General features: G+C 35.5%; 4 protein-coding genes across 4 annotated transcripts; 1 reads left to right on the top strand and 3 right to left on the bottom strand.

Moving 5' to 3' along the window:
- The first annotated feature begins 945 nt into the window (after positions 1-945).
- Positions 946-1,275, top strand: LOC145577078 (uncharacterized). Its single transcript, XM_081634757.1, has one exon. The coding sequence runs from the start codon at positions 946-948 to the stop codon at positions 1,273-1,275; it is 330 nt and encodes a 109-aa protein (XP_081490883.1).
- Positions 1,276-2,494: 1,219 nt separating this feature from the next.
- LOC145574255 (stearoyl-[acyl-carrier-protein] 9-desaturase, chloroplastic-like) lies at positions 2,495-6,862 on the bottom strand. The gene is made up of 3 exons (XM_081632003.1): positions 6,502-6,862; positions 3,900-4,404; positions 2,495-3,354 (listed from the first exon to the last, which is right to left on the bottom strand). Exons 1-3 carry the CDS (start codon positions 6,633-6,635, stop codon positions 2,794-2,796), a joined length of 1,200 nt encoding a protein of 399 aa, XP_081488129.1. The 5' UTR covers positions 6,636-6,862; the 3' UTR covers positions 2,495-2,793.
- A 5,926-nt stretch (positions 6,863-12,788) lies between these two features.
- On the bottom strand, positions 12,789-20,793 carry LOC145575982 (chromatin assembly factor 1 subunit FAS1-like). Its single transcript, XM_081633766.1, has 12 exons — positions 19,935-20,793; positions 19,064-19,163; positions 18,596-18,743; positions 18,397-18,520; positions 17,506-17,864; positions 17,047-17,367; positions 16,243-16,324; positions 16,007-16,147; positions 14,682-15,098; positions 14,447-14,584; positions 13,964-14,009; positions 12,789-13,225 (listed from the first exon to the last, which is right to left on the bottom strand). The coding sequence occupies exons 1-12, from the start codon at positions 20,385-20,387 to the stop codon at positions 13,053-13,055; spliced, it is 2,502 nt and encodes an 833-aa protein (XP_081489892.1). The 5' UTR covers positions 20,388-20,793; the 3' UTR covers positions 12,789-13,052.
- A 1,739-nt stretch (positions 20,794-22,532) lies between these two features.
- Positions 22,533-24,261, bottom strand: LOC145577079 (uncharacterized). The gene is made up of 4 exons (XM_081634758.1): positions 23,692-24,261; positions 23,510-23,605; positions 23,251-23,398; positions 22,533-23,170 (listed from the first exon to the last, which is right to left on the bottom strand). The coding sequence occupies exons 1-4, from the start codon at positions 24,259-24,261 to the stop codon at positions 22,533-22,535; spliced, it is 1,452 nt and encodes a 483-aa protein (XP_081490884.1).
- Between the last annotated feature and the right edge of the window lie 959 nt (positions 24,262-25,220).

Genomic DNA, 25,220 nt, shown 5'->3' on the forward strand with positions numbered 1-25,220 from the left:
TCCACGTGCTGTGCTAACGTGTCTTAGTATAAACTACTATGTCGTATTAACGTGCTTTTTGTGCTACTCAATACGGAGTATATCAAACTCGTATTGATCTGACTCATGCTCAGCTTTACTCCTCAATTTATTGAGAGATTTACCTTCCAAAAACACAAATTAGAGTTGCTGGATATTTTTTAAAGTACAAATCCCAAATTTGAAACTATCAATTCATACTCTAGTTAATATATGTATATATTTTTTTCCCCTAATTTTTTGATAAAAACTAAAGGTTTAAAATATTTTTTTCCCCTACATAACCATTTTAGATCCCAAAGCTCCAATTATTACCAGCAACAAACACAAACTAATAACGTGATTATATCAAATTAATTAAGACAAAAACCAAGATCCAAATCCACACTTTGTTTGTAATTCTAGCCGTTGCACCACTTTGCTAGTTTTGCTGTCCTCCAACACTCTGCCCCCACCAACGGTCACATTTTACACCCTTTCTCCCCCAACTTTCAAATTTGACCGTTACCTTCCCCCCTATTTCTTCCCCTCAATTCCCACCTTTCTCCTCACAAATTCACAATTCTCTCTCACTGCTTCAAGACATCTTGAACAACATCAAAAATCCCTTCATTTTCTCCCCTAAATTCTCTCCAAAAATCACCAAAAATCTTCATCAAAATCTCAAAAATACAAAAAATGGGTGGTCTTAAAATTGTTTCCCCATCAAACTCAGAACCCCACTTCAAAACCAAAAAACTCTTCCTCTTCAGCAATTACATCCTCTTAGCAGCAGCCTCAAGTTGCATATTCCTCACACTCTCTCTCCGACTAATCCCTTCGCTTTGCGGCTTCTTCTTCATATGCCTCCATCTCCTCACCATCCTCGGCGCCTTAGCCGGGTGCCACGCCGCAAGCACGGGTGGCACCCGATGGTACGGTGCCCACATGGCAGCCACCGTTCTCACCGCAATCTTTCAAGGATCGATTGCGGTGTTGATCTTTACTAGGAGTGATGATTTCTTGGTCAGCCTAAAATCCTATGTTGAGGAACATAGTGGTGTGATGATTCTGAAATTGGCAGGTGGTCTTTGTGTTGTGATGTTTTGCTTGGAATGGGTTGTTCTTACCGTTGCCTTCTTCTTGAAGTACTACGCTGTCGTCGAAGGATCTGGTAGTGATTTCAATGGAGGATTTCGAAAGACTGCTAAAGTTGGATCTTCTGAGGAAGAGATGGGGTACTTGCCTTACCCTTCTGCTGGTGCTCTCAATGTCTAAGAGGAAAAAATGTTGGGAATTTTTTTATTCTTTGAATCTTTTTTTATGCTATTAATTTTGTAAGTTTATTATGTTGGTTAATGATCTTACTATTATAGAGATTGTAATGTTATTTTACTGCTATATATATTATGAGCAATATATGAGTTTGCTTGCTATATATGATCAATAGCTATCTCAATTTAATTTCAATTTCAATTTCAATTCCAATTTGTTTATATTAATTGATTTGCTGTCTGTGTACAATAAGGATATATCCTACAAGTAAATTATGTTCAACTCTATTTTCGCTTGTTGAATTCAGATTTTTCGGTATTATACTCTATTTTGATTACCTTGGCTTTCAGAAGCTCAGAATCTGGCCAGTTACCAATCTGAAAGCTAAGTCAGAGTTGGTTTCAGATCACCAATCATACCAATTTTTTCAGAATCTCAGCGTTGTTGTTCATGATTATTACTCGTAATCAACTGATTTGCTGTCTGTATTCTGACATTCTGTATTACAATGAAAGTAATGCCGTGATAAAAATTGGGCTGAATTCTGTGTGCCAGTATCTGATTAAGTTTTATCATTTATAACTGTACAGGACAAGCAAAGCTAAAATAAGCTTTCGAGTAGAAACTATTGTAGACAATCAGCATCTGCTTGTGAATCTGAAATAAGCTTGTGCTTCAGTTGCCTTGCCAGTTTTAGTACTTTCGAATTAAAAAAAGATCAAAGCACATTGAAGTTGATTGCTGCATACTTCATGAGAAAAAATACAGAGTATAAAATTTTGACTCGACACAATGTGAGTTGGAAAGGAGCTGCTTACGATTTGCAGTATGATGGACTGGAGTAGGGATCAAGTGGAAGAAACTAAGGGCATGCATGTTCATTCTTTGCGACTCGTACTGCTTCAAGAGTGACTGCTTGCCTTTAGTTTCAAAAGCTTTTTGAACATGATGTTCGGAACACAGCTCTTGGTCTTAATTGTGCCTTTTAATTTTAAGTTTTGCTTTTCATCATGGTCTGAGGAATGGTAATGGTTCAGCTCATTCAATAGCTATGTATTTAGTTACAAATCACCATCTTCTCTAGTACCTTGAGCTTGGGAGGCTAGTCGACATATGGTGTAAGAAAAAAAAAAAACATAATTGTAACTCGTTCGAGATTTGACTACTCTATTGTAAGAGAAAAAAAAAAAAAAAAAAAAAAAAAAAACAATTGCAGATTGAATTTTACAAGTCATTAACTTAAGCTTGGCACGATCCAACATAGATTATAAATTCAATTCACTCATACAACAGATCTCAGGATGTGGGGGACAAAATTAAGCATACTAAAACTACAGGTTTCCCTATTCTTAAAATGCTTATGCATTTCACTAGACAAACAAAAGTATCTACAATGACTATTACTTCTTTCAACCAACATCATCTTGAAAGACAAAGGATTACATCACTTAAACTGAGCTATAAAGAGAAACTGGCAAGGTAGATGCATGTAGTCTTCTTTTCATTTTACAGCCATAACTATTAAACAGTCAATTCTTTGCCAAAGATCCAGCTGAACGGAGCAAGGGATGTTTGTTTAGCACGAGCTTGAGCTCTCTCCTCGAGTTTCCTAATCCTTGGAGCTAGTCCACACAAGAAATCTTGCGCTTTACGTCCCTCACCTGAAAGCCCTGTCAATTTTTCTACATTCCATCTCTGAACTAGAAATTCCAGGATGTCAGCATAGTCCCTTGCAGTGTAGACTCCAATGCGTTGAGCAACGGATGCATAGTTATCAAAAAGGTTGTCATCCACACCATCATACATTAAGTGGGCAGGCATCGACACCTTCTTCCTCATCATATCAGCTAGGGACAAGACTGTGCCATCTGGGTCAAGCTCAAAGAGCTTCTCTACTATTTTAGTGTAGGCAGTTTCATGGCGCTTCTCATCTGCAGCAATAATTCCACACACTTGTGCCAATTTCAGATCACCATGATCCTTGGCTAGCCTAGCAGTGTTACCATGAGAGATGAAGGTAGCTCTTTCTTGGAAGGAAGTGTAGATGAACCCAAGATAAGGGTTGTTCTCAGTTTGTGGATCCTGCAAACAACACAAAGACATTAAAAGATGAAACCAAATCAGTACACCAAACAGAAGGTAAAAAGAATTACTGAATAACTTCCATGAAGGAGAGAGGGATGTGCTTTTAGGGGATCATAAGAACTCACAGAAGAGGCAAAGCTTTCAAACCATACAACTACTCACTACATAATAAATTTTGCCACCAGAAGCTGAATCACTTTTACCTTTAGGCTTTCATTCTCTGTCTGAAAAACGCCTATGTGAACTTGTAATTAAAAAAAGCCACTCCAATCACACATTTTCTTTTGTGATTTGGGGATGGATCTAAGTTATGCATAATTCGAGATCATTCATACCAAGTCACAAAGTGCACCATTTCTAACTGTGCTTTCAAACCTGCAGCTTGGTGATGATTTAAGCCACGTGTACAAGCCTTGAAGAGACACTATTATGTGTAAACAGAAGTGAAAGCATGTGTGATTCGATTTTTTTTTTGGGTGTTTTGGGGGGGAGGGGGGTGGGGATTTTATAGAAACCTAATCAACTGTGGATAAGAATCTCACCATTCCTGATCCAATCAGGTATTGGATGGTCTTCTCAATTTGCTTCATGTCAACTCGTCCAGAGAGGTAAAGGTACTTGTTCAACAAATCACCGTGCCTGTTCTCTTCAGCAGTCCATGCTCTGGTCCAGATAGCCCAAGGAGACAGACTCGCACCAGTCTCATCCCGAACTCCATCCAATGTGTTTAACATAGTTTGGTACGTTGGGAGGGCTTCTTCTGTAATCATATCCCCAACCAAAACAACAAAGTAGTCATCGGGAAGCTCTTTAGTTCTTTCCCTCAGCTCCTTGACTTGCTCATCAAATCCTTCTGATGCAGGGTCTGGTAAGTAATCTTGTGGTTGCCAACACTTCTCTACAGGCTTTAGAAGCACCAGAATATTTTCCTCAGCCCAATTTTCTAAAGATTTGAACATCTCAATCTTTTGTGGAGACAATGAATGAGTCTTCTGCACATGTACTTCTCTCGGAGGCATGAATGGCTTTTTACCATTTGGAATTTCCCTAAATCAAGAAGACTCATCAGGCAACTTAAGGGGTAAGAGAATTTGTGGAGCAATATATGAAACTCGAATGGGGCAAAGGATTCAACACAAATAACATCAATGAACTACATACGCATGACAAAAATCACCGTCATTTTGTTTAATAAATATAATATAATCCCAAACAAACCAGCATAGCATAGTATGAATTCAAAACAGTAAAGTATAGCCAGTGACAATAAGACAGCATCTAGAAGTGATCTAAACTAAAAAGACGAAGAATCAAAGGACGGAGCACTGGTAGTTGTTTCCATCTCCCTCCTGTAAAGGAAAGGTGGAGGAGGATTAGAAGGGGCTATGCGGAGGTTGTATTCTAAACCCAGCAGGAAGGCGGACAAGATTAAATTATCGAATGAATCTTAACAACAGAATTCTGCTACTGATTCTAATCACCAGGAGTCCTTTACAATGGACGTATTATGAAGGCACTATAATCAGCTAGGTCTAACAAATAAGTTAATAGCATGTCAAATTCATTTTGTTTGGAATCTCAAATGAGGACACGATCACAACCTGCAAGGCTCCAAGTGAGCAAAAGGGAGATCAAATAAAGATCAAGAATATACATACTCTACCAAAGCTATGTCACCTAGATTTGGCTCTGAGTATTGAACACAAGGTACGTGTCCAAGAGTCAAACCCGGCCATTTTGATAATTTTGTGTGGTTTCGCCCAAATAATGTGTCAAAGATTCTATACAAGGCAGATTGTCACTATCATGGTATCCAACATTGGTTCTTGAGGTAAATTAAAGAGTCCAAATTATATACTCCAACAAAAAACTCGAAGAGACAATTGATTTAGAAAGCATATCGTCGTAGCAAGTAAGCAAGACACTAATGCACGGAATCCCATCGCCGTCATTGAAAGACAGTTAATTCCCTACATATCAACAAACTTCATAACACAAAATCCCAAAAATTTAAAACTCGGTCAAAATCAGAAAACAATCGTGTCACAAGGAAAGGAAGGTAGATTTTGATGTCATTTTCCTCTTATAATTACTTAATAGCCAAGTACTTTAAAGTAAACAACTAACATGGTCAACAAACCAAGACCATTAACACCAATATTAATAATTAGGACTACATATCAAAATTAATTAGTCACAAAATGCAGCAATTTGAGTCGGCAAATGACATACATAAATTTCAATGAAAATGACAACGGAACACGACCAATCCCCAAATAACAAATAAGAAAATCATTGTTTCATTTTAATATAAGCTCGCAATCAAGATTTTAATGTGTCATATTAGGATGACATCAAGTAAAATCCAATGACAATATTGAGCTATTAATAGAAAAACGACCTGTATTTAATCCATTGATACGATATCTCCACAAAATTGGCGTATTTCAAATTAAGATACATATTTTATGAAAAAAAAAAAAAAAAAATCAGAAATATTGGGAAGAAATATTACTCCGTGTTATTATTAACAGAATTAAGCAAAATATACAGGGCAAGAAAAAAAATTAGGATGAAATTTTTAAAAATTAATAATTAAAAAAAAATACACCTAGAAATTAACGAAATGAATCTTCTTCACCTAACATTCATAGCAGACACTCTCCAGGTTACTTAAAATACCCACATGCAAAAACACTAAATTCCCAAATAATGAAATACTAAAAAAATAAAAAAATAAAAAAAAAATAAAAAAAAAAATCAACATTGAAAAATACAAACTATGAGACTGAACAACGATCATACAATCAAAAATCAAAAATCAAAACCTGAATGTTAAAACTCGATACGATTAGCATAAATAACACCGATCAACACGTGACTCTTTCATAACTTAATAAGAATACTGATTTACAATAAAATATACAGAATACAGTACTTAATGCTTATACTCAGCTCCGAATTCATAAACCCAATTGAAAGAGGGGTATAAAATGACAGAAATTAAAACCCAAGATCACAAATTCAAAACCCAGAAAAATAAATTCAACAACAGTAATACCCACATGAAAAAAACATCGAAAATCAATGAAAATAAGAAAAATATCAGTAAATGAAAGAAGAAGAAGAGAAAAGGGAGCTAACTTGGAGGTGATTCCAATGGTGGAAGCCATGGAAACGTGATGAGAAGATCTGGGGAGACGAGATCGAGAGATAGCAAAGGAAGAAGGTGATTTTGATGATTGAAATGTCAATGGGTGTTGAAATTTCAATGCCATTTTTTCTGGGTTTTTTAGAGTTTGTTGTGTGTTTGAGTAGTGTTAGATTTTTTGGGTGTGAAAAAGGTTTGCTTGATTAAATTTTCCAGAAAGAGAAATGAGAAGAGGAGAGAGAGAGAGAGAGAGAGAGAAAGAGAGAAGAAGGACGATCTCAACGAGGAAGGAAGGAAGAGAGAGAGAGAGAGAGAGAGAGCAGAGAGCAGAGTATCAAAATGGTTGGGATTTTTTGGAGGAAAGAGAGGCAAATTAGTGCGGTTTATAAAAAAAAAAAGGAAAGGGTTGCGCCTTCAAATGGAAATATTGTAATGCTCATACTTTGTGAAAGTACTAATTTGCCCCTAATTTGTTTTAGGCACAATTTGTCACGTTGTAAATTGTAATGTACACTTGGATGGGCAAACCTTGTAAAATTAATCCGACTTTCACTTCAGCTTAATTTCAGCTCAGCTATGGCAGCAAGACATGCGATTGGGATTGCTATAGAAGCTGGGTTGCTGAATGTCATCCTTGAGATTGACAACATAAAGCTTTTCAATCATTTGGTGAAGGATAAAAACGAGCCCTCCTGTTATGGTGCGATTGTTAGGGACATTAAACATCTTGCTTCTCTCTGTACTCATTGTAGTTACGATCATGTGGGTAGGAAAGGGAATAGAGTGGCTCATGTTTTAGCAAAATGTAGTAGGGAGTACGAGGGTCTACGGGTGTGGATAGAGAAAACACCTGCTTGTGCTAATTCTGTTGTACTGCATGATATTTCCCTAATTGAGTAGTAAAAGTCCCCTGTTTTCGTCAAAAAAAAAAAATCAACTCAACTCCAATCCGTTCCGTTCAATTCACTTCCTAATTTCCTTCTCTCATAAAATATTCAATTAAGTTTAGTTCAATTCAGTACAGTTCAGCTCCAATCAGTTCAGTAAATGTAAATAGGCCCTTATAACTCAAGCTTAAACTGAACAGAATTAGAAAAATATTGAGTATTCTACACAATGTGAACACTAAAATTTAAAATCAAGTTTTATACTGTAATTAATATTTCCTCCGTTTTTATTTAGTTGACATCTTTCTCTTTCCATGCTTGCCAACACACTATTTTAACGATTAATATTTCTGATTCTCAACATTGTAAATTATAAAAAGTGGATATTAATAAAATATACATTGAGACGATTTTAACAAGATCCCACTCGACTATGTTTTACGTAGCTATAAATCACAACAAATAGTCAAAGTGTAGTTTGTCAATAGTGTAAAAGTCAAATAGTGACAATTTAAAAAAAAAAAACGGAGGTAGTAATAAATTAGAAATTTTTCATCAAAAAAATAATAGATTAGAAAATGACTCGACCTAAACTGATTACTTGATCGGTCATAGTAAAAGTACTACGAGTACTTCCGAATTTAAATAACTCTCGATTAATTCCTTAATCTAACGACCTAATTACGATCACTATGCAATATTAAGTGGGAGGTATGACAAATAATGTGACGTGTGTATTATTATGAGGTTTACAATTGTTGGTGTATGGCTGTGTGACCTTGTGTGTATGAAGAGAACATTGTTGTAACTTGTTAGCATGCACCTACATGGGTTCAAGGACATGTATTATGTTTAGTAGAGTCAATGAATAATTATGGTACTACATTAAATTATTTTTTTAAAATGGGATTATGGTACTATATGGGTTCAATTATTATGAGGCTCCATTGATCCTTAATTAGACAATGACTTCTTTTCAAAAAAAAAAAAAAAAAGAAAAAGATAATGACTTAGATGATACTACATATATACGCAGTATTAAGATTTCAATTTACACTTCTGATCAACATCAATCTCAACATTTGCCAATATATGCTCCAAGCATATTATTAGATAAATTAAAGTCCAATTAATTTGAGGTTGTATGCTTGGCATCTTGGGTTCTAGTCAATATAAATGAATTTTAAATCTATTAATTTCAAATCCCTCGATTCGATTTATTGTACATTGGAGTGCATGGGTGTTGTGTGCATGACAAGCGATCACATCATGGATCATGGATTTTTTTTTTTTTTCAAGGTAACAAGAAGGATCCTATTGAGCCGGCGTCTCTCACAAATTTAGCCAGTCCAGCTCCGCAGGTCGTCGCTTGAGAGTAGAGGGGGGAGGTAAGGGAATCCCCCTACTCCCAAGCATTTTGTAGTTGGTAGGGCTTGAACTTGTGACCTCAAAGTCACAAGGTGAGTTCCCCCACCAACTCCACCAACCTTTGTTTGGTATGGATCATGGATCGGTGTGTACATATTATATGTCGAGTACCTCTGTATGTGTTATATATGTAGTATTTTATTTTATTTTTTTTATTTTTTTTATTTTTTTTTATTTTTTTTTGTGTTAAAAGGCAAAGAGAAAGACTCTAATCTGATTGTATATCAACCTTGACGGTTTTTTTGGTCCAGTTTTTTTGCGTCAAACACTTTGAGAGTAAAGAGGGAAGGGTAAGGGATCATCATCCTCAAAGTGTATCCTCTAATGGGTAAGGGATCACCATCCTCAAAGTGTATCTTCTAATGAGTAAAGGATCATATTATATTGGAGTGCATGGGTGTTGTGTCCCTCTGATGGGGATTGAATCCCAACCTCAAAGTTAAAAGCTACAATCTTTTTCATTAAACCAAATTTAGCTTGGTCGTATACGTGTTGTACATGTGCTAGTGTATAAAATATATATGTATACATATTGACATAACCAAGCATAGCTTGGTCTAATGGTCAAGTTTGTATCTCAAAACTAAGAGCTTGTGGGATCAAACCCTACTAGAGACACTTTGGGGGTGGGGATTCCCTTACCTTTCTCCCTCACTTTCAAAGTGTCTAGTTCACTAACCCGATCGGGAGGACGACCTAATAGGATCATTCTCCTTACCAACAAAAAAAAATAAAAAAAAAATTGTATATGCGTGGTGCTTACTTTACTGATAATGTATCCTCTATTCCTATTAGAATTACAACCGGATATATAGCAAACTTTGGCTTAAACCCCAAATCCAAAGCACATCATAGTTTTTGTCGCCTAAAATTTCTTTTCAAACATTACTAATGGATGTATGAAGAAATTGAAATTGTTTCAAGGGTGAGAATTTGAAGCATTTGTGGGCCATAGTAAAATTAATTTCTTCACTAATACACTAGTTTACAAACAACAATATTGACTTTTTTAAATACTTATAAATAATCACCTTGCTTTCGGTTTTGGTACATTAAATTTGCATGCATACATTACCACACAAAAATCTTTACAGAGAAAAAAAAAATTCATGGAATTGTAAAAAACCGCTATATAGTTCAGGTGAACAAGTGATTACTACAACCTGGCAGCCTGGCACTTGTAATCCGAAAGTGAAAGCTTACACTTGTTTAGAAGTTTAGTACTCATTCCGTCTTTAAAACATTGGCATATTTATACCAATTGTACATATACGGAATACTTTCTCGTTTTATTACTTGCTCATTTGCATTTAACCTATTTTAACTAATATTTGTGATTTAAATATAAGAAGAAAAAAAATTGTAATATCATGAATACTTGTTAGAATCGTCTCAATAAATAAATTATTAATTTTCAATTATTTTACTTTATATTTATTAATAATTAAAGATATTACCGATTAAATGTTTAAATTGACATTCCTGTCCAGAAAAAAATAGAACAAGTAATAAAATACAGGAGAAGTAGTATTTTAATTGCTCTATTATAATACCGTGATTCTTACACAGACTCTATTTTACTGTTTATAAAAGATTGTCCTATTATAATACCGTGATTCTTACACATACTCGTTCATAAAACATTGTCCTATTCAATACTTTTGCGCTACTCACGAATTCACGATTACCCTAAAAGAAAACCATGCAACTGCCGACAAAAGATCTTACTATCAGAGATTTCGCTCAAGTACAATTAAGCTCAAAAAACTAAGGACAATACCACCCACAGTTTTCACTTTTCAGTGTACCAAAAAAGGTATGTATAAGAGTTATAACCAATATTCCAGGAGTCCACAGTTTAGGGAATTTGAAGAAGAAGACCATTTCAAATTAATTTTTTATTTAATTTAATTTCCTAATAAAAATGATGTAAAAGTGTAAAACCATCCACAGATTTAAGTCCATCTACTAGTACCCACAGGTACATACAGTACTATTTAGCTGAAAACGTTGTACAAATTTATTTATTTTTTAACAAAAATCCAACAAAGTAGGATGGAAATTTTATATCGTAATTTAGTAATTTAGGTTGACCAAACTTTTGATTTTTGATGAGCTCACAGCCTCACAATGTCACACAAACATGCAATATACTTTCCAGCTTTCCACAACTTAATTTATTTAACAAGTGGATGTTAACGACTTTAAGTTATTAGTTTTCAATGAGAATTATGGGATCAAATCTCACCTATATTATTCATCGTCTTACAAGATAATAAAATGATAGAAACCAATATATATGATGAGCCAGTAAATTGGATCAACATTTTCACATATCTTGTTTTGTATGGCATTCTAAGAGCCTGTTCACTTCAACTCCTAATTTCCTTCTCTCAAAAAATATTCATTTCAGCTCAGTCCAGTTCAGCTCCAATCAGTTCAGTTCAACTCAGTTCTATAAATGTGAACAGAACCTAAAAAGGATGCATTCTATTAATCAGTTGAGAAAAGGGTCTTGTTCACTTCACCTTATTTTTCCTGAACCAAAATTATTTTTTGTTGAATTGATATTATTTTTGTCAAATTGAAATTATTTTTGTTGATTTTCTGTTATTTCTTCATTAAAATTACTGAATTTTATTAAACTTAAATTTTTTTGCTAAATTGAAATTATTTTTACTAAATATTTTTATTTTTTAGGTGAGAGAACCGGGTATCAATCGATCCACCAGTAAATGTAGATAAAGAATTATTGTCATAAAACCACATAAATTTCCATAAGTAATCTAACTTTTAGTAATGAAAGGAGAAAACTTTAACCCTAAACTCTCACAGAGAGAAAGAAAACCTAGTCTATAAAAAGAGTACGACTCGGTCAATTTTCAACAATGGATTTATGTATTTCGTTAATAGCCTACATAACCAAACAATGGAAACATTAATGGTGAAGATGATGACATTTTGTAACTAAAAAAAAAAAAAACACATGCAATCATATCAGCTTAAAAGATCTTACTTTACAGCAACTTTTTCTAGCAAAAGGCCAAAATACCCAAACAATAAAAGTTCTAATTTGTGTTTGTCCATATTTCAAGCCTTATTACCTGTTACGTGGAAACCATGCATCCATCTTATTTCAAGCAATTACATAAATTGACATTTGGAAAAATGCTCTAATCTTGGGTTTGTGACTTGTAGTATGATGATTTGAGACGATTAGTGGCAATTTTAGTAAAATTTTTTAATAAAAAAATTGTCAACAAATTCCTAAACCAAAGGAATAGAGTTTGTGATGTGGAGATTAAATTAAATTTGTTTAACAATTTAGGTTGCCCTCATGATAATCCCATGATTAATATTAGTATCTACTATACGTTTCTTGTATCCAATAAATTTCTTTACAAATAATTCATGCAAATTATATGATTCTTAAGTGTTCATGAAATATTTTTGGATTGAACAAATTAAAGGATAAACTTTAACCTTGTGTGAAATCAAGATACATAATTACATGAGAAAACATACTTGTATGATATTGATTTATATGATTATATTTATGTATAGAAAAATACATATTTTGAGCAAAAATAAACAAAAAAACTAGGTATTTAAAAATTGAGGAAATATATCCTATATTCGGCTTCCTATGAACCTTTGTCTTAATATAGTCACTTAATCTTGTACTAAATGCTCATAGTAAATACTTGTATATGAACTTAATGTAGGATTCTTAAAGTGGTCTTTGCAAAGTTGCAATGCTTCCTGCCAAAAAAATGTGGAAAACTAAAGTACTAGTGTACTTGTATAATTATAACTAGCGTTACATCATGTCATCAGTCTATATACGATGAACAAAGCTCCCAATATTAGAATGCATAATCGTGTGAACTCCCAAATTGGGCAACTTCATATGAAGATTTACGTCAATAGCACGTAAGTAAGACATCGAAATCAAGGTAGGGAAAGCCTCACATCATAAAGTATATACTATACATGTTTGTTTTCAACTACTTTCACATATTATGCTTAACCAGTTAGTAGTTGTATTGTTGAAAAAAGGGTTCTTTAGAAAGAAAAAAAATCCATCCGTCTTTATCAGAAGCAACAAAATGAACCATGGTAATCTACAATTCTACATCGGATATAGGAAATCTAGATACAAGCCCCAGAATATATCAGGAGCAAAAATTGGACCAGAAGCGTAAAAGAAAACCCTCCAGGCAAGGAGATTACACGTTCTCTGAGCGTACCTGCTGCTGCTGCTGCTGCGGCTGTTGGCTGGACGAAGTGGGTTTTATGGACTCAGGGGATGAGTCACAGGAGTTGCCAACATTACCAGCTGGTGGCAAACACCTTTTTGAAAAAAATGTGGCAATGCTTCTTGTTCTACCTCCACTCTTCTCTGCAAGTTTAGTCAAAAAGCTACTATTTAGTAAAATTAAACAGCTTTGGGACAAACCATTAGAAATTCAGAAAGTTAAAAATTCCATTTATTGCTTTATTTTAACTTTCAGCTTTAATGGAATCTGGTTACAGTAGTGTAATGCTAAGTACATTCCTCAACTCCTTCATATTGGCACTGTCCAAGGGCCAAGTTATAATAGGTAGGTAGTGATTAACATTGTGGAATGCCCAATAGCATACCCTAGTTCATTTTAATTATCAACCATGGTAATACTGCTATTCGATCAAAGAGTTAGGGTGTGGTAGTAGCATATAATAGAAACAGGGTTTGATCAGAACCAATGGACATGTGGAAGTGTAGACGCTGAGGTGGGTTATAAATTGGATGGGTGGGAAACAAGTAATGGCAGGATGAAGATAGCCCTTCTCCCAAATGAGGAATCTGTCAAAGATGTTATATGTGCAATAATTACTGAAGGAGCATCTGTCTTCAAAAAAAAAAAATAAAAAAAAAATAAATAAAAATAAAAAATGTAGAAGCATCTGGCTTAGTCTTCAAAACTCACAACAATAGCCAATTTCTCAAAATTAGCTGGAGAAAGGAGATGTATAGGAAAGATGAAATGTGAATGCGTGCTATGGAATTGAGGGAGCTTGAAGCTCTTTGAAAATAGTCCAACTTTTTGCTTCTTTTTTTTTAAAAAATAGTCTTTAAAGACAAAATAAGCATATGTACCTGGTGTGCTTGACATTCCCAGCTTTACCAAGATCTCCTTTTTGACCTGCATTACCGTAACATAATTAATAAACATTCTCACTTTAACTGCCAAGAAAAGAGGATTTCGTTGCAGAAATAAAATCTTACATTGCCATTATTCAAAGATCTTAAGTGGTTGTGAAAATTACAGTAATGTTCACTTTTTTTTGAACGAAAGTGAGAGTATTATTGTAACATGTTTTAGTTTCATTTTTAATTAAGAATGGCTCAGTCAACTGATGCTTTAATCTTTATGGTCTAAAAGTCTTGTTTTACAGCCACAAGAATTACACAGGTGAATTTGGCCTCATATTGACAACCTTATGAGACCACAACCATAAAAAAAAGGCACTCTGACTTATACTACAAGACTTCTGAAACACATTCATATTATGCAACCAACCTTAAGAATACGACAGACTATTAGGACAAAAAATAATTTAATGCATAAATTCCACTAACCTTCCAACGATTATCTACAAACTCAGATATTTCACGGACTTTATTTCTCAGGTGAGTCTTGGGGATATCAGGAAAACTCTGCTGCAAGGATTCCAGCACTCTGTTTATACCCTGAGGGCAGGATTGAATAATTGATACCTGCAAACACAATAAACCACACAATGTACTAAATCTACAGCTCAAGGAAACATTGATATCTTTCAAACAAACTGAAAATGCCAGCACAGTCTCTTACAATTTTAGGAAGGTCAGAATCTGGTATTGGTGTAACAACCATTGTTGCTGCTGTGCTTCCCTTGCTGTTTGAGGTGCAAGCATCTTGATTCTCTTCACACAAATTGTTGTCAGATGGTACCTCAATAGACATCCCACTAGGAAAAACACGCATACTTAGAGCTTGCAAACACATTTGCTCAACTTTGAGACTGCCAGTAAGATCTTCAGCTGATAACAAGTGAGCTTTATCATGCATCATGTTTACAATGACAAGAGGCTGGTTCTTTCTAAGAGCATGTTCAGTCAAATTATGTAGATATTTCTGTTGTCGCATCCAAGATGAATACTCTTCACTTAGAGTTTCTGGCTTGCAACCAAGTGGACTGGTGGTCACACCTGCCTCAAGGTTACTTTGACTTCTATCGGTGTCAACTCCCTGCATTGGAGACATTCTCTCAGCAAAGATCTACCAAAATCCAAAGAGCCATACAATAGCAGATCAAATACATAAAAAAAATTGTCATGCTAACAATAAATATGCCAGCCCACCTCTTAAAGTTCTTAGAAGCTCTGAGATTAAGATAATCTATATAAATAGCATAGGAAGGTGGCTCAAAACTATGCTAGTATGCTCTGAAAACCATCTCTATCCCACCTGAAAAGGTAAACCCTTCAGTGATATGTGTAGTCTACCTGTTTTACGCATCACCAAGGTTCAAGCGAGCTAAATTTCCACAGACATGAGACTGATGTTGCCAATTTGAGTTCAATGGAACTTTTGGCCCATTCTCTACACTTCCCTCACACTGACTAAAGCTATTGACAGAGATTGGGAAGGATTAAGGACTCTAACCCTACTTACAAACTACAACGAAAATATCAGGGCATGCTATCACCCATTGCATACAGATCAAATTTCTAATATTACCTGTGGATACCCAAATGATCAAATCATCTAATCTAATGATGTCAACAATCATCATCAAAACTTTCATGTGTTGAAAGCAGAAGTTTCTAAATACAAGTAGCATCTCTTTACCACAAGTCCACAAGCCTATAAAATGAATCATATAGACTCCCTTCTGACTCCTCAATCTGAACCCTTGTCACAGTAGAAGGGAAAAATATTATAAATTAAAGCTACTTAAAAACCATTAAGAACTTTCTCATCTTGCTTCCAAAAGGAAAAGGAAAGAAAAGAAAAGACACACCCAAGGGAAATAAAATCTATCAAATCAATTTTCATGTGTGTGTGTGTGTGTATGGTGGTGGTGGTTGTGGGGGGAGGGGGGGGGGGTTGCGCTCTCAGGATAAGATTAGGAAAATGTGCTGATTGTTGTGTACCTCATTTTCCGAGAGATAGCCATCTGGTACAAAAAAGTCATCCTCACTCTCCTCATCATCATCATCATTTTTCAAAGATCCTTCATCCAAGATTTCTTCCTCTTCCTTCTCCGAGTCTGATAGGCTTTCACCTGGATCCTCCTGCCATGACAAATTTAATACATCACATTAGTATGGACATTACTGTGCTATAGATAGACAAATTTAAAAAGTTAAAACAAAAAATATGTAACTACCTCCTCCCATTCTTCATCACTATCAATTTCATATTCCAAATCAGGATCCCTTTTTAATGGATGGCGTGGTCCAATAACATAACTGCAAGTGTCAATAAAAATCATGTTATTCTCCAGAATTTAAGTAAATACTAGTAAGATGTTTCACTTGCATATGATCGTATAAGGAAAAAGTAACAATAAACTCAAGCAAAAATAATCCATCATAAGGAGGGGGAAGGATTAACACATAAATCACCCCTGGGAGTCTGGGACCCTGCATAGAGAGAGAGAGAGAGCATGATGAGGGGGAGTGTTGAAACCCATTGTAGCCCATTTGTGAGTGTCCCATATTGGAGAAAGAGGAGAGGTGGTTCCACTTTATAAAGTAGAGGAGTTACTCCTACTATTGCCAATTGGTTTTAGTTTGGAAGCTCCTTAGCCTTGTTTGTGAACCAAACTCTCCTCCTTGTTCAGGTTGCCCAACCCCATTTCATATTATTTTGACGTTGATAATAGCAAACAGTGATTTGATTTTTTTTTTAAAAAAATTTAGTTTAAAATCTTATGTGATAACATTAGCCCAACAACCAGCAAAAAAGGGGGTTCCTACTTTTGTTTTCCTCCATCCCTCTCCTCTTCCTCTCTCTCAACAAGGCATCTCATATTCTCATGTTTTTAGTCATTTAAGTAAATGTATTAGTCAGGAAACGTAAACATGCAGTACTGCAATATGCATCAAAAGTCAAGCATGAAACACCAAGTATTTAGCAAGCAATTTGAATATGAAAATTCGTCAAACAAGTACCACTAACTAACCCTTACCTTTTCTTTGGCCAAATACCATAAAATGCAGGCCTACAGCTCTTATCAAACTGCAGGAGCTGTTTTCTTCCCATGTACTTGCTGGTACTAGGTGAAGCACTTATGTTAGCTTGGCATGATTTATCATCAGTACTTGTTTGTCCCCATTCATCTGCAATGCTATCTATTATCCACAAGTCATCATCACGAGCTGGTCCTTTGTTAGAGGTGAGTTTTAGCTCTTTAATTAGATCGCCCTTAGGTTTATGACGTAAGCCCCAGTTCTGCTTGGAGTTTGACCGGATAGAATGCCCTAGGGAGCGCCAAGAACTCATATGAGACCTGTGAAGGATAAAAGCTTTTTAAGTAATTAACATGTACCAAAACCAATCACATATATACCTACCACAAGAAAAGTGAAATAAAAATTAAGGGGGATCAATAAGATGAACAAATGTGACTTAAGTCATATAGGCATACTTGCGAATCTCATCCACGTCAATTTCTTCCTGCTGTTGCAGAGCAGAATCCATCAGAAGAGAAACTGATTTAAGAGCACTTTCATTTGGTGGATAGTTGAGAGTAGCAGCTTTTGGTGGTTGATCACTCTGGGATGTCTGTGTCGTCTTACTTTTTTTAAGGAATCGTTCCATAATTGAAGCTTGCTTTTGGATGGCAAGTTGCTTCTTTATTTCAGCTTCTTCTTTCTCCTTTCGACGCTGTTCCCTATCAGCTTCCTCTTGCTTCCTTTTAAGCTGTTTCCTCATTTCAGATTCCTCTTTTTCACGACGCTTTTCATCCCTTTCAGCCTCTTGTTGCAGACGCCTCTTCTCCTTCTCCTGCAAGAAGGTAAATAATGCTAAATAAAATCATGTGTAGAGATCCACTCAGTGAATAAATAAGCTCAAAGACGTCAAGCTATAGAAAAAACTAAACTAAAGTTAAGTTTAGGCACCAATGAAGTCCATACACAAGAAATAACAAGCATCGCTGTAAATATAAATCATGAGCAACCTTCTCAACTTCCATCATATTTACATGTTGTATTGTTATTTGAATATTGTTATAGTCTCATGAATACAAAGTTGGCTTGATGCCCATGGAGAAGGCAAGCATTTTCTCTTGAAGTGGAAAGCATACATAATCTGTGGACCCACAAGCCACAACATAAATTTCCTCCATGAAGGGCTATTGTTTATTGATACCACCTCTTCCTAATATACAACATAAATACTCAAGCAACAGCCCGGAAATGTGATTCAGTAATTATTTTGCGATATTTCTTTTCAAAAGGCAAACTCAGTCTTTAATTGCCTAACTGTATTTTACATTAGGTGAAGGGGTTTGGACAAGAGAGGGAGTATCACATACACTCTGTAACTTTTCCTTCTGAAGCTCGCGATCCATCTTTTTCTTCTCCTTCTCTACTTCACGTTTACTTTTCTCAAACTCTTTGATAAGGGTTGAATCTTTCTTTTTTGCCTCTTTTTCAGCTCTGAAAAACAATATAATGGTTTACAAATGGAAATTTGCAGTCCAACTCCAAACAATCAGTACTGGATCTACTTACAGTTCAGAATCATTTTTCTGATTCAAGCTTTCCACAAGCAAACGAATATCTGCTTCTGCTAAAACTTTACTGAGCTTTTCTGCTGCTTTTGTCATATCAGCTTTGCAGGTTGGGTCACCCTCGGATTTTTGCAGAAAAGATATTACGTCTGAGATCAGGTATATATAATGTCAGAAACAAAAGTAATTACTGATTATGATATTCAAGAATGTTGAATGCAGGGTTAGAGCAATCAGTTTAAGTGATCCTAAATGAGAAAGTTATAACATGACATAGCTTCCAGAAAGGCAGAAAGTTAATAATATATCCAATTCAAAGTAGCATTAAAACCTTATATTTCTTTCATTAATTTCAAAAATATTATTTTTATTTGTCGGGCCAGAAGATTAGTAAAAGTTCACATTCAAGGATCCATATATAACATGATCGTAGTAGATGGGTAAACCCTAGACAGCAAAAGATTCTTACCTGAGACGGCAGTGATCCTCTCATTAATCTTTTTACGACAAGTGCGGCGGATTTTTAATGCTCCACGCAAAGAACTTGGCAATAGCTTCATGTCCCTAGTCTGCATCAGAAAGTTACAAACAAGTTAATTCAACAGCAACAAAACCAATGCCCTATTCCCAAAAGAATAGGATCGGCTGCATAAACAAGAATTCATCATTCATGGTCATTCACAAATACCATCTTCATCCATTCATTCAAGGAACAAAAATGAAGAATAGTCTCCAATTGGTCATTACAATATACTAGAAGCAGAAAGTATAACATTAGCACTTTCCCAAAATAACAAGCCAGACAAATGCTATTACCACGAAATCCACAATAAATCTGTTGATTAAATAAACAACTTTACTGGATAAGTGTAACAAAGCAGCAATATGCACCAGGGCAATGTGCAGGATCCCAGACATATAAACGCGTAAAAATTATCTGCAAAATCCCAAATTAGAGAAAAAATCGCAAAACAGTGACCTATTCTATCATATCTAATTTAATTCTATATAAATAAGAAATACGTATATCATTTAAATGAAGCATGCCGAACTTAAAGATCAAAATCATCCAAGATCACGGTATCGATAACTATTTCTTGTCAAATTATAAAGCGTAATGAATTCAAGAAACCATCACCTCCCAAAATTATAGGAAGCCACAACAAAACTATCGATACAAATCAATAAAGTATTTCATTACATAAATAAACATTTAAGAACATTTCAAGAAACCATCACCTACCAAAATTGTAGCAAGCACAATCAAACTATCAATACGAATCAATAAAGTACTTCATTACATAAATTAACATATAAGAACAATTCAAAAAAACCATCACCTCCCAACACCAAAGGCAAGATCCAGTCTCATCCTCTAAAACATCGGCATCGGAATTCGGAACTCCATAGGCAACTCTCTGTCCAGCAAACAACACACTGCTCTTCACATTCGCAATCGTAATTTCATTTTCTCTCTCCTTCACTTTCTCGTAAATCTCTCCCACCAACTTCGAGTACGAGCACCTCTTCTCCTCCAACAATACCGCAATCATCGAATTCACATTATTACTCGACAAAAGACTACTGAAATGCAATGCTAAACCTAAATCGATGCTCAAAACCTCGTCAAAGTACCTGAACAAGCTCTCAAGTTCCTCATTCAACGATTTCAACCTCGATTCTCTCTCCTCCAGACTCAACACTAGAACCTTCTGCTTCTCCCTCTTTCGCTTCAATGGCGGCTGCTTCGGAGTCGGATTCGGAGCCTCATCGATTTCCATCGGATCCGCCATTAAAGCTCAGAAACCCTAACTTCCCCAAATCGAAAATCAAAAACTACAAAATCTAGGGTTTACCAAAGCTAACAAAATTTGAACAAAAATGGCCGAATTCCAAGTGAAAAATACGAAGATTTAGCAGAAAAACAGTAAAATGACAAGAAATTGAGAGATAATTTTAGCAAAATTAAGAACAAAAAGAGGAGAGAGAATTTGAAATGAAATGAAAAAAAACCCTTGAAATGGCGATTGAACTTCTTAAACTTTTTCTCTCTAGCTATTTTCTCTGTATCTTTCTTCTCTCTAGAAAAAAACTTTTTGGGGTTTTTGAGAATTTGAGATTAATAAATGTCTCCGCTAACTTCCCGCCATTTCAATTTTTTCGCAAAGACATTTGGCGCAATTCTGAAATTTCGCTCGAAATTTTATTTTTCCTTCCATTTTTTTTCCCACCCTTTCCATTTTCAATCTCCTTAAAAATATTCCCTTCTCCTAATTTTTTATTAATAATAAGGGTTTTTTTACTTAGTACCTCCAAGGTATTGCGTTTTCAATGTTGTGCCCTTCTAAATCTAAATTTTTACACGGTACCCATAAGTTTAATTAACTTAATCCATTTTAACCCTATTTTAAATTAATGTTAAATACTCTTAATTAACTACTAACTATGGTTAGCATTATATTATTTTTTTCCTTTTCTTAAAACAAAGAGTGGTTATACTTTCCCAAACTCACGTGTCATGACCCTCCTCCATTCTTATTTCTTTCCTATTCTTTCTTATTCTTCTGTAACAACCCAAAAACCACAACCAATTCATTTCCCATACCTGCAACCTTCCCCAAAAACCCAGAAATCTCTCTCCCTATAAACCTCTCAATTCAACACCACAGTTCGTCGCATACTCATTTCTCCAACTTCAAAGCGACTCAAATGTAATTGCAAGATACGGAGTACCAAAATATGCGAAAAATGACGATTGCTACGAATACAATTCAGCCCCAAAAACGACTCCAATTCAACCCCAAAACGCCGCATCATCATTCTAGAGATCGCAATTTCGTTTGAAGTTAGAAATTGTGGTATTGAAAGAGGAGGGCTCAATTAGTCACATCTAGTAAAGAAATTGTAAAGTTAGTTTTTGATGTATAGTATTTTGTTGGTTATTTTGTTGTGGAAGTAAATTAGGGATGCATTAGTTGTGATTGTAGTAAGTACAGTTAAGGATGATTTAGCTATGGTTGTTTTGTAAGTGGATTTGTGTGAACATCATGAATGGAAAAATTCAAATTTTTGCTAATTCATTTTTCTCTGTCATTTTGGTTTTCTTTGCCTTGTTCATCATATTTAACGCACCATTTGTTTTGGTCAGTGTATTTGATATATGTATCATATCAATTATTCTTGTGTTAGCAGTGATTCAAGACCTAAAATTTGAGCCAAAAAGTTAATCTGTAAATATCCAACTGTGATTCAAATTTTACTAATCATACATGCAAAATACTCTACTCTTTAATGACAACTATATGCTATATTTAGACTCAAGATATCTGCACAAAAAAAAAATAAAAAAAATAAAAAAATAAGTCATTAAAAATCTGATTACATATTACAGATTGGCAAAAAATCTGTCTAAAAAAAACTGTAGATTACGTATTGCAATATTAGAATAAATATATCTGCAATATTAGACATTAGCTATCTTTGACAGTAGCAATTCAAAACACTCAAAAAAATTATGCTTGGGTCATCAGTATTATAGACCAAAAACACAGTAAATTACCAAAAACACGGTATCTGACCAAAAATATAGTAGTTATCACTACTACCATTGTAATCCAAAAAACAATCAGGTCTAAAAACTGTAAAAGCCAACAAGAATAAGGCATATAAAACACCTTATGCATATCAAACACAAGGAAATACAGTACTAGCAATAAGACCAACACATTAGGGAAACCAAATCTATCTTGTCTTCTGTCTCTTGCTAGCACAACTTGTGGGAGGAACACTTGATGAAGGTTGAGTTAAGTTTGACCGTGTTTGATGCAGATGCAGATGCTGATGGCTTGACCTTGGTTGTGTCATGTGGTTAGATGCTTGTGATTCTGCAATCATGAGGTCAATCATGTTCATTTCATTATCTGTGCCCTCTCTTGTTCTTACATTTTTTTCCCCTTTGAAGTTGCCTTTTTTGAACTTATATCTGTGGTTTCTTGTTGCATCAGTTTTTCTTTTCGTGTTGCTCCTCCCTTGCATGTGAGAGCACTGTGGCCAAATTCCTTACACTTACTACATTGAACTATGCCGCTCCTCTTTCTCGTCCTTTGCTCTCCCTTTTCTCGTCTCCTGTTTCTTGAAGGCCTGCCTACGCTCCTTTTCATAGTAGGAGGGATTAACTTCGGGATGGCAAGCTCAGGCCACTGGTTATAGTCAGGAATTGGTAAAATATTCTCCTTGTATGCCTCCTTGTACCTAGCCACATAGTACCACTTCCTAACAAAGTCTAGTGGATCCTTGCTAGCATGCAAAATAGCTTTGATAGCATGCTTACAAGGAATACCGCTAACTTGCCACTTACCACAAACACAACTCTTATTGTTCAACGATACAAGAAGCATACTTCTCCCATCTGACACCTCATACTCACCTCTTCCTGCAAGGTAGGCATTGCACTGCCTTGAATCCTTTGTCAGGACCCTAACTCGAGCAACAACATTAGGACAAACTCCGTCATTTCTCCAATCCTCACATAATTGCTCCCTAGTTGCATGTCTAACCATTGTGATTCTTCTAACACCTACATATGATGATACAAGTTGCTATAAGATTTATGTCATTTATACAAGTTAATAAGTCATGTTAAACACAATTAATTACCTTCAAGAAGTGTCAAGATTGGGTAAGTCCTTTCAACGCCTATAGTGTTATTAGAACTCTCTACAAAATTGTTTGTGTTCTCATCTGAGCATAGTTGAGGATCAAACCTCCATTTGGTCCACCTTTCCATTGGTCCAATCTCTTTAAGCTATTTCACAACACCTAGGCCACCATACTTCTGAATATGCTCCATTGACTTTCAAAATGTGAACACAGAGCATGCATTTGCAACTCCCCAAAAAAGTTTGTGCATTAATACTCCGGGGTAATCTTTCTTGAAGTTTTTACACAAATGTCTAGCACAATATCTCCTTGGAACTTTGGCCCAAATCTCATCCAATGAAGGGTCAATACCCTGTATCAACAAATGCAAATACATTGTTAAAACAACAAATAATCAAGTGTCACAAAAAGAAAGACAATGTAAGAAGTACACAATACCTTTTGTCTATCTGACATTATCGTCCAGTCATCTCTTCCATCCTTAGTCAAGATGTTCTTCAAGTGATGAAAAAACCAAGACCAAATAGTCTTGTTCTCTGAGTCAACCACTGCAACAACTACCGGGAATATCTCATTATTCGGATCAAGTGATATGGCACTTAAAAGGATGCCGCCATAGTTGCCCTTAAGGTGGCATCCATCAACCCCAACAAGACCTCTACATCCATTCAATAACCCCCTGAATTGTGCAACAAAGCTAATGAAGATTGACTTGAACTGTAGTGGTCTCTCAAGCTCCTCCTGAAGTTGTTTCCATGTACATAAAGCTATGGATCCTGGATTTCTATCCTTAATCAACTCACAGTAGGCTACAAGATTCTTGTAAGATTCATCATGCCCCCCTTGAATAATTTGTAACGCTTTGCCCTTCATTTTGTAAATTGTAGAGGTAGCCATAGTCACTCCGTACCTTTCCCATATCAAAGCATTCATAGCTTTCCCCTTAATATTTGGATTGGCCCTAATGTCCTCAAGAAGTTTTGAAGCAGCCCAATCACAATTACACATTGGGTTGTTAACCAAGGGGTCACATTTGTGTCCTTCTCTAATGCTTTTAATTGCTCAAGTGTGCTCATCTACTAGTTTACTTGCATGAATTCTCCAAGAGCATCTAATATTTTCACATTCAGCAGTATACCTATCATTATCAGTTTTTTTTACCACTATCGAGAATCCGTCTTGCACACAAAAGTCTTTAAGGACATCTCTGAAATGGTCCTTATCCACGAATAGTTTCCATGCTCTTAACTTTATTTTTCCAATGTCAGCATCATCATAAACCTCCCCATTTCTATACATCCTTGACAAATACCCATTGTCGTCCACATACACGTCATCTCTCAAACTGAAAGGTTCCCATCCACCATCTACATAATTTTCCTTAAGCAGCTCCGTTGTGTTCTCCTCAGTTTCTAAGTCAACATCAAGTAATTGGTCACTTCCTTCATCAGACTCCAAAGGTTCATACTCATAATCACTTCCACTCCCACTACCACTCTCATGTACTTCCACAATTTACCGACCAACAAGTGCATTCTCCCTAACCCTGTACCTAGTCCTTGAACCAGACACCTCTTGTGTTTCCACCTCTATGTTGTCATTAGTAGGGTTCCATAATCCTTTGTGGATAGCTGTTGTTTTAGGCATCTTCTTACCATGAGTGAAAACACAAAAACCTAGAGGACTTAGGTTTTGAGGCAACAATATTAAGATTTGTGGTTGTAGGTGAGTTGCTCACTTGTGATGATAGGGATTCAACTCATCAAGGGAAATAGGAATGGCATCATTATATTCAGTGTGGGGAGGAATTTTAAGAGTGTCAAGTGTCACATTTGTTTGATTTTGTGAATGAGAAATATGAGGCGGTGAAGTTGATAACTCCTCCAACATTGCAGGTAACCTTCTATTCTGATGTGCAGGGAGAATTGAGGCATCTTTGGTTGGTTTCCTTCGAACGGGTATTTTAT

This window comes from Chenopodium album, chromosome 13, assembly GCF_948465745.1.
Source record: "Chenopodium album chromosome 13, dcCheAlbu1.1, whole genome shotgun sequence".
Lineage (NCBI taxonomy): Eukaryota > Viridiplantae > Streptophyta > Magnoliopsida > Caryophyllales > Amaranthaceae > Chenopodium > Chenopodium album.

What these genes read in the sequence shown, in the direction of transcription:
- LOC145577078 (XM_081634757.1), top strand. Translation starts at nt 946, where the DNA reads ATGGCAGCCACCGTTCTCACCGCAATCTTTCAAGGATCGATTGCGGTG.
- LOC145574255 (XM_081632003.1), bottom strand. Translation starts at nt 6,635, where the DNA reads ATGGCATTGAAATTTCAACACCCATTGACATTTCAATCATCAAAATCA. An exon ending in ACCATTGGAATCACCTCCAA is followed by an intron (nt 4,405 to 6,501) that starts GTTAGCTCCCTT and finishes TTCTTGATTTAG; the next exon opens with GGAAATTCCAAATGGTAAAA. An exon ending in ACCTGATTGGATCAGGAATG is followed by an intron (nt 3,355 to 3,899) that starts GTGAGATTCTTA and finishes TGTTGTTTGCAG; the next exon opens with GATCCACAAACTGAGAACAA.
- LOC145575982 (XM_081633766.1), bottom strand. Translation starts at nt 20,387, where the DNA reads ATGGCGGATCCGATGGAAATCGATGAGGCTCCGAATCCGACTCCGAAG. An exon ending in ATTCTGACCTTCCTAAAATT is followed by an intron (nt 14,585 to 14,681) that starts GTAAGAGACTGT and finishes TTGTGTTTGCAG; the next exon opens with GTATCAATTATTCAATCCTG. An exon ending in GGGAATGTCAAGCACACCAG is followed by an intron (nt 13,226 to 13,963) that starts GTACATATGCTT and finishes CTAAACTTGCAG; the next exon opens with AGAAGAGTGGAGGTAGAACA.
- LOC145577079 (XM_081634758.1), bottom strand. Translation starts at nt 24,261, where the DNA reads ATGTGTAATTGTGATTGGGCTGCTTCAAAACTTCTTGAGGACATTAGG. An exon ending in TCAAGAAAGATTACCCCGGA is followed by an intron (nt 23,399 to 23,509) that starts GTATTAATGCAC and finishes GTTGTGAAATAG; the next exon opens with CTTAAAGAGATTGGACCAAT. An exon ending in AATCTTGACACTTCTTGAAG is followed by an intron (nt 23,171 to 23,250) that starts GTAATTAATTGT and finishes CATCATATGTAG; the next exon opens with GTGTTAGAAGAATCACAATG.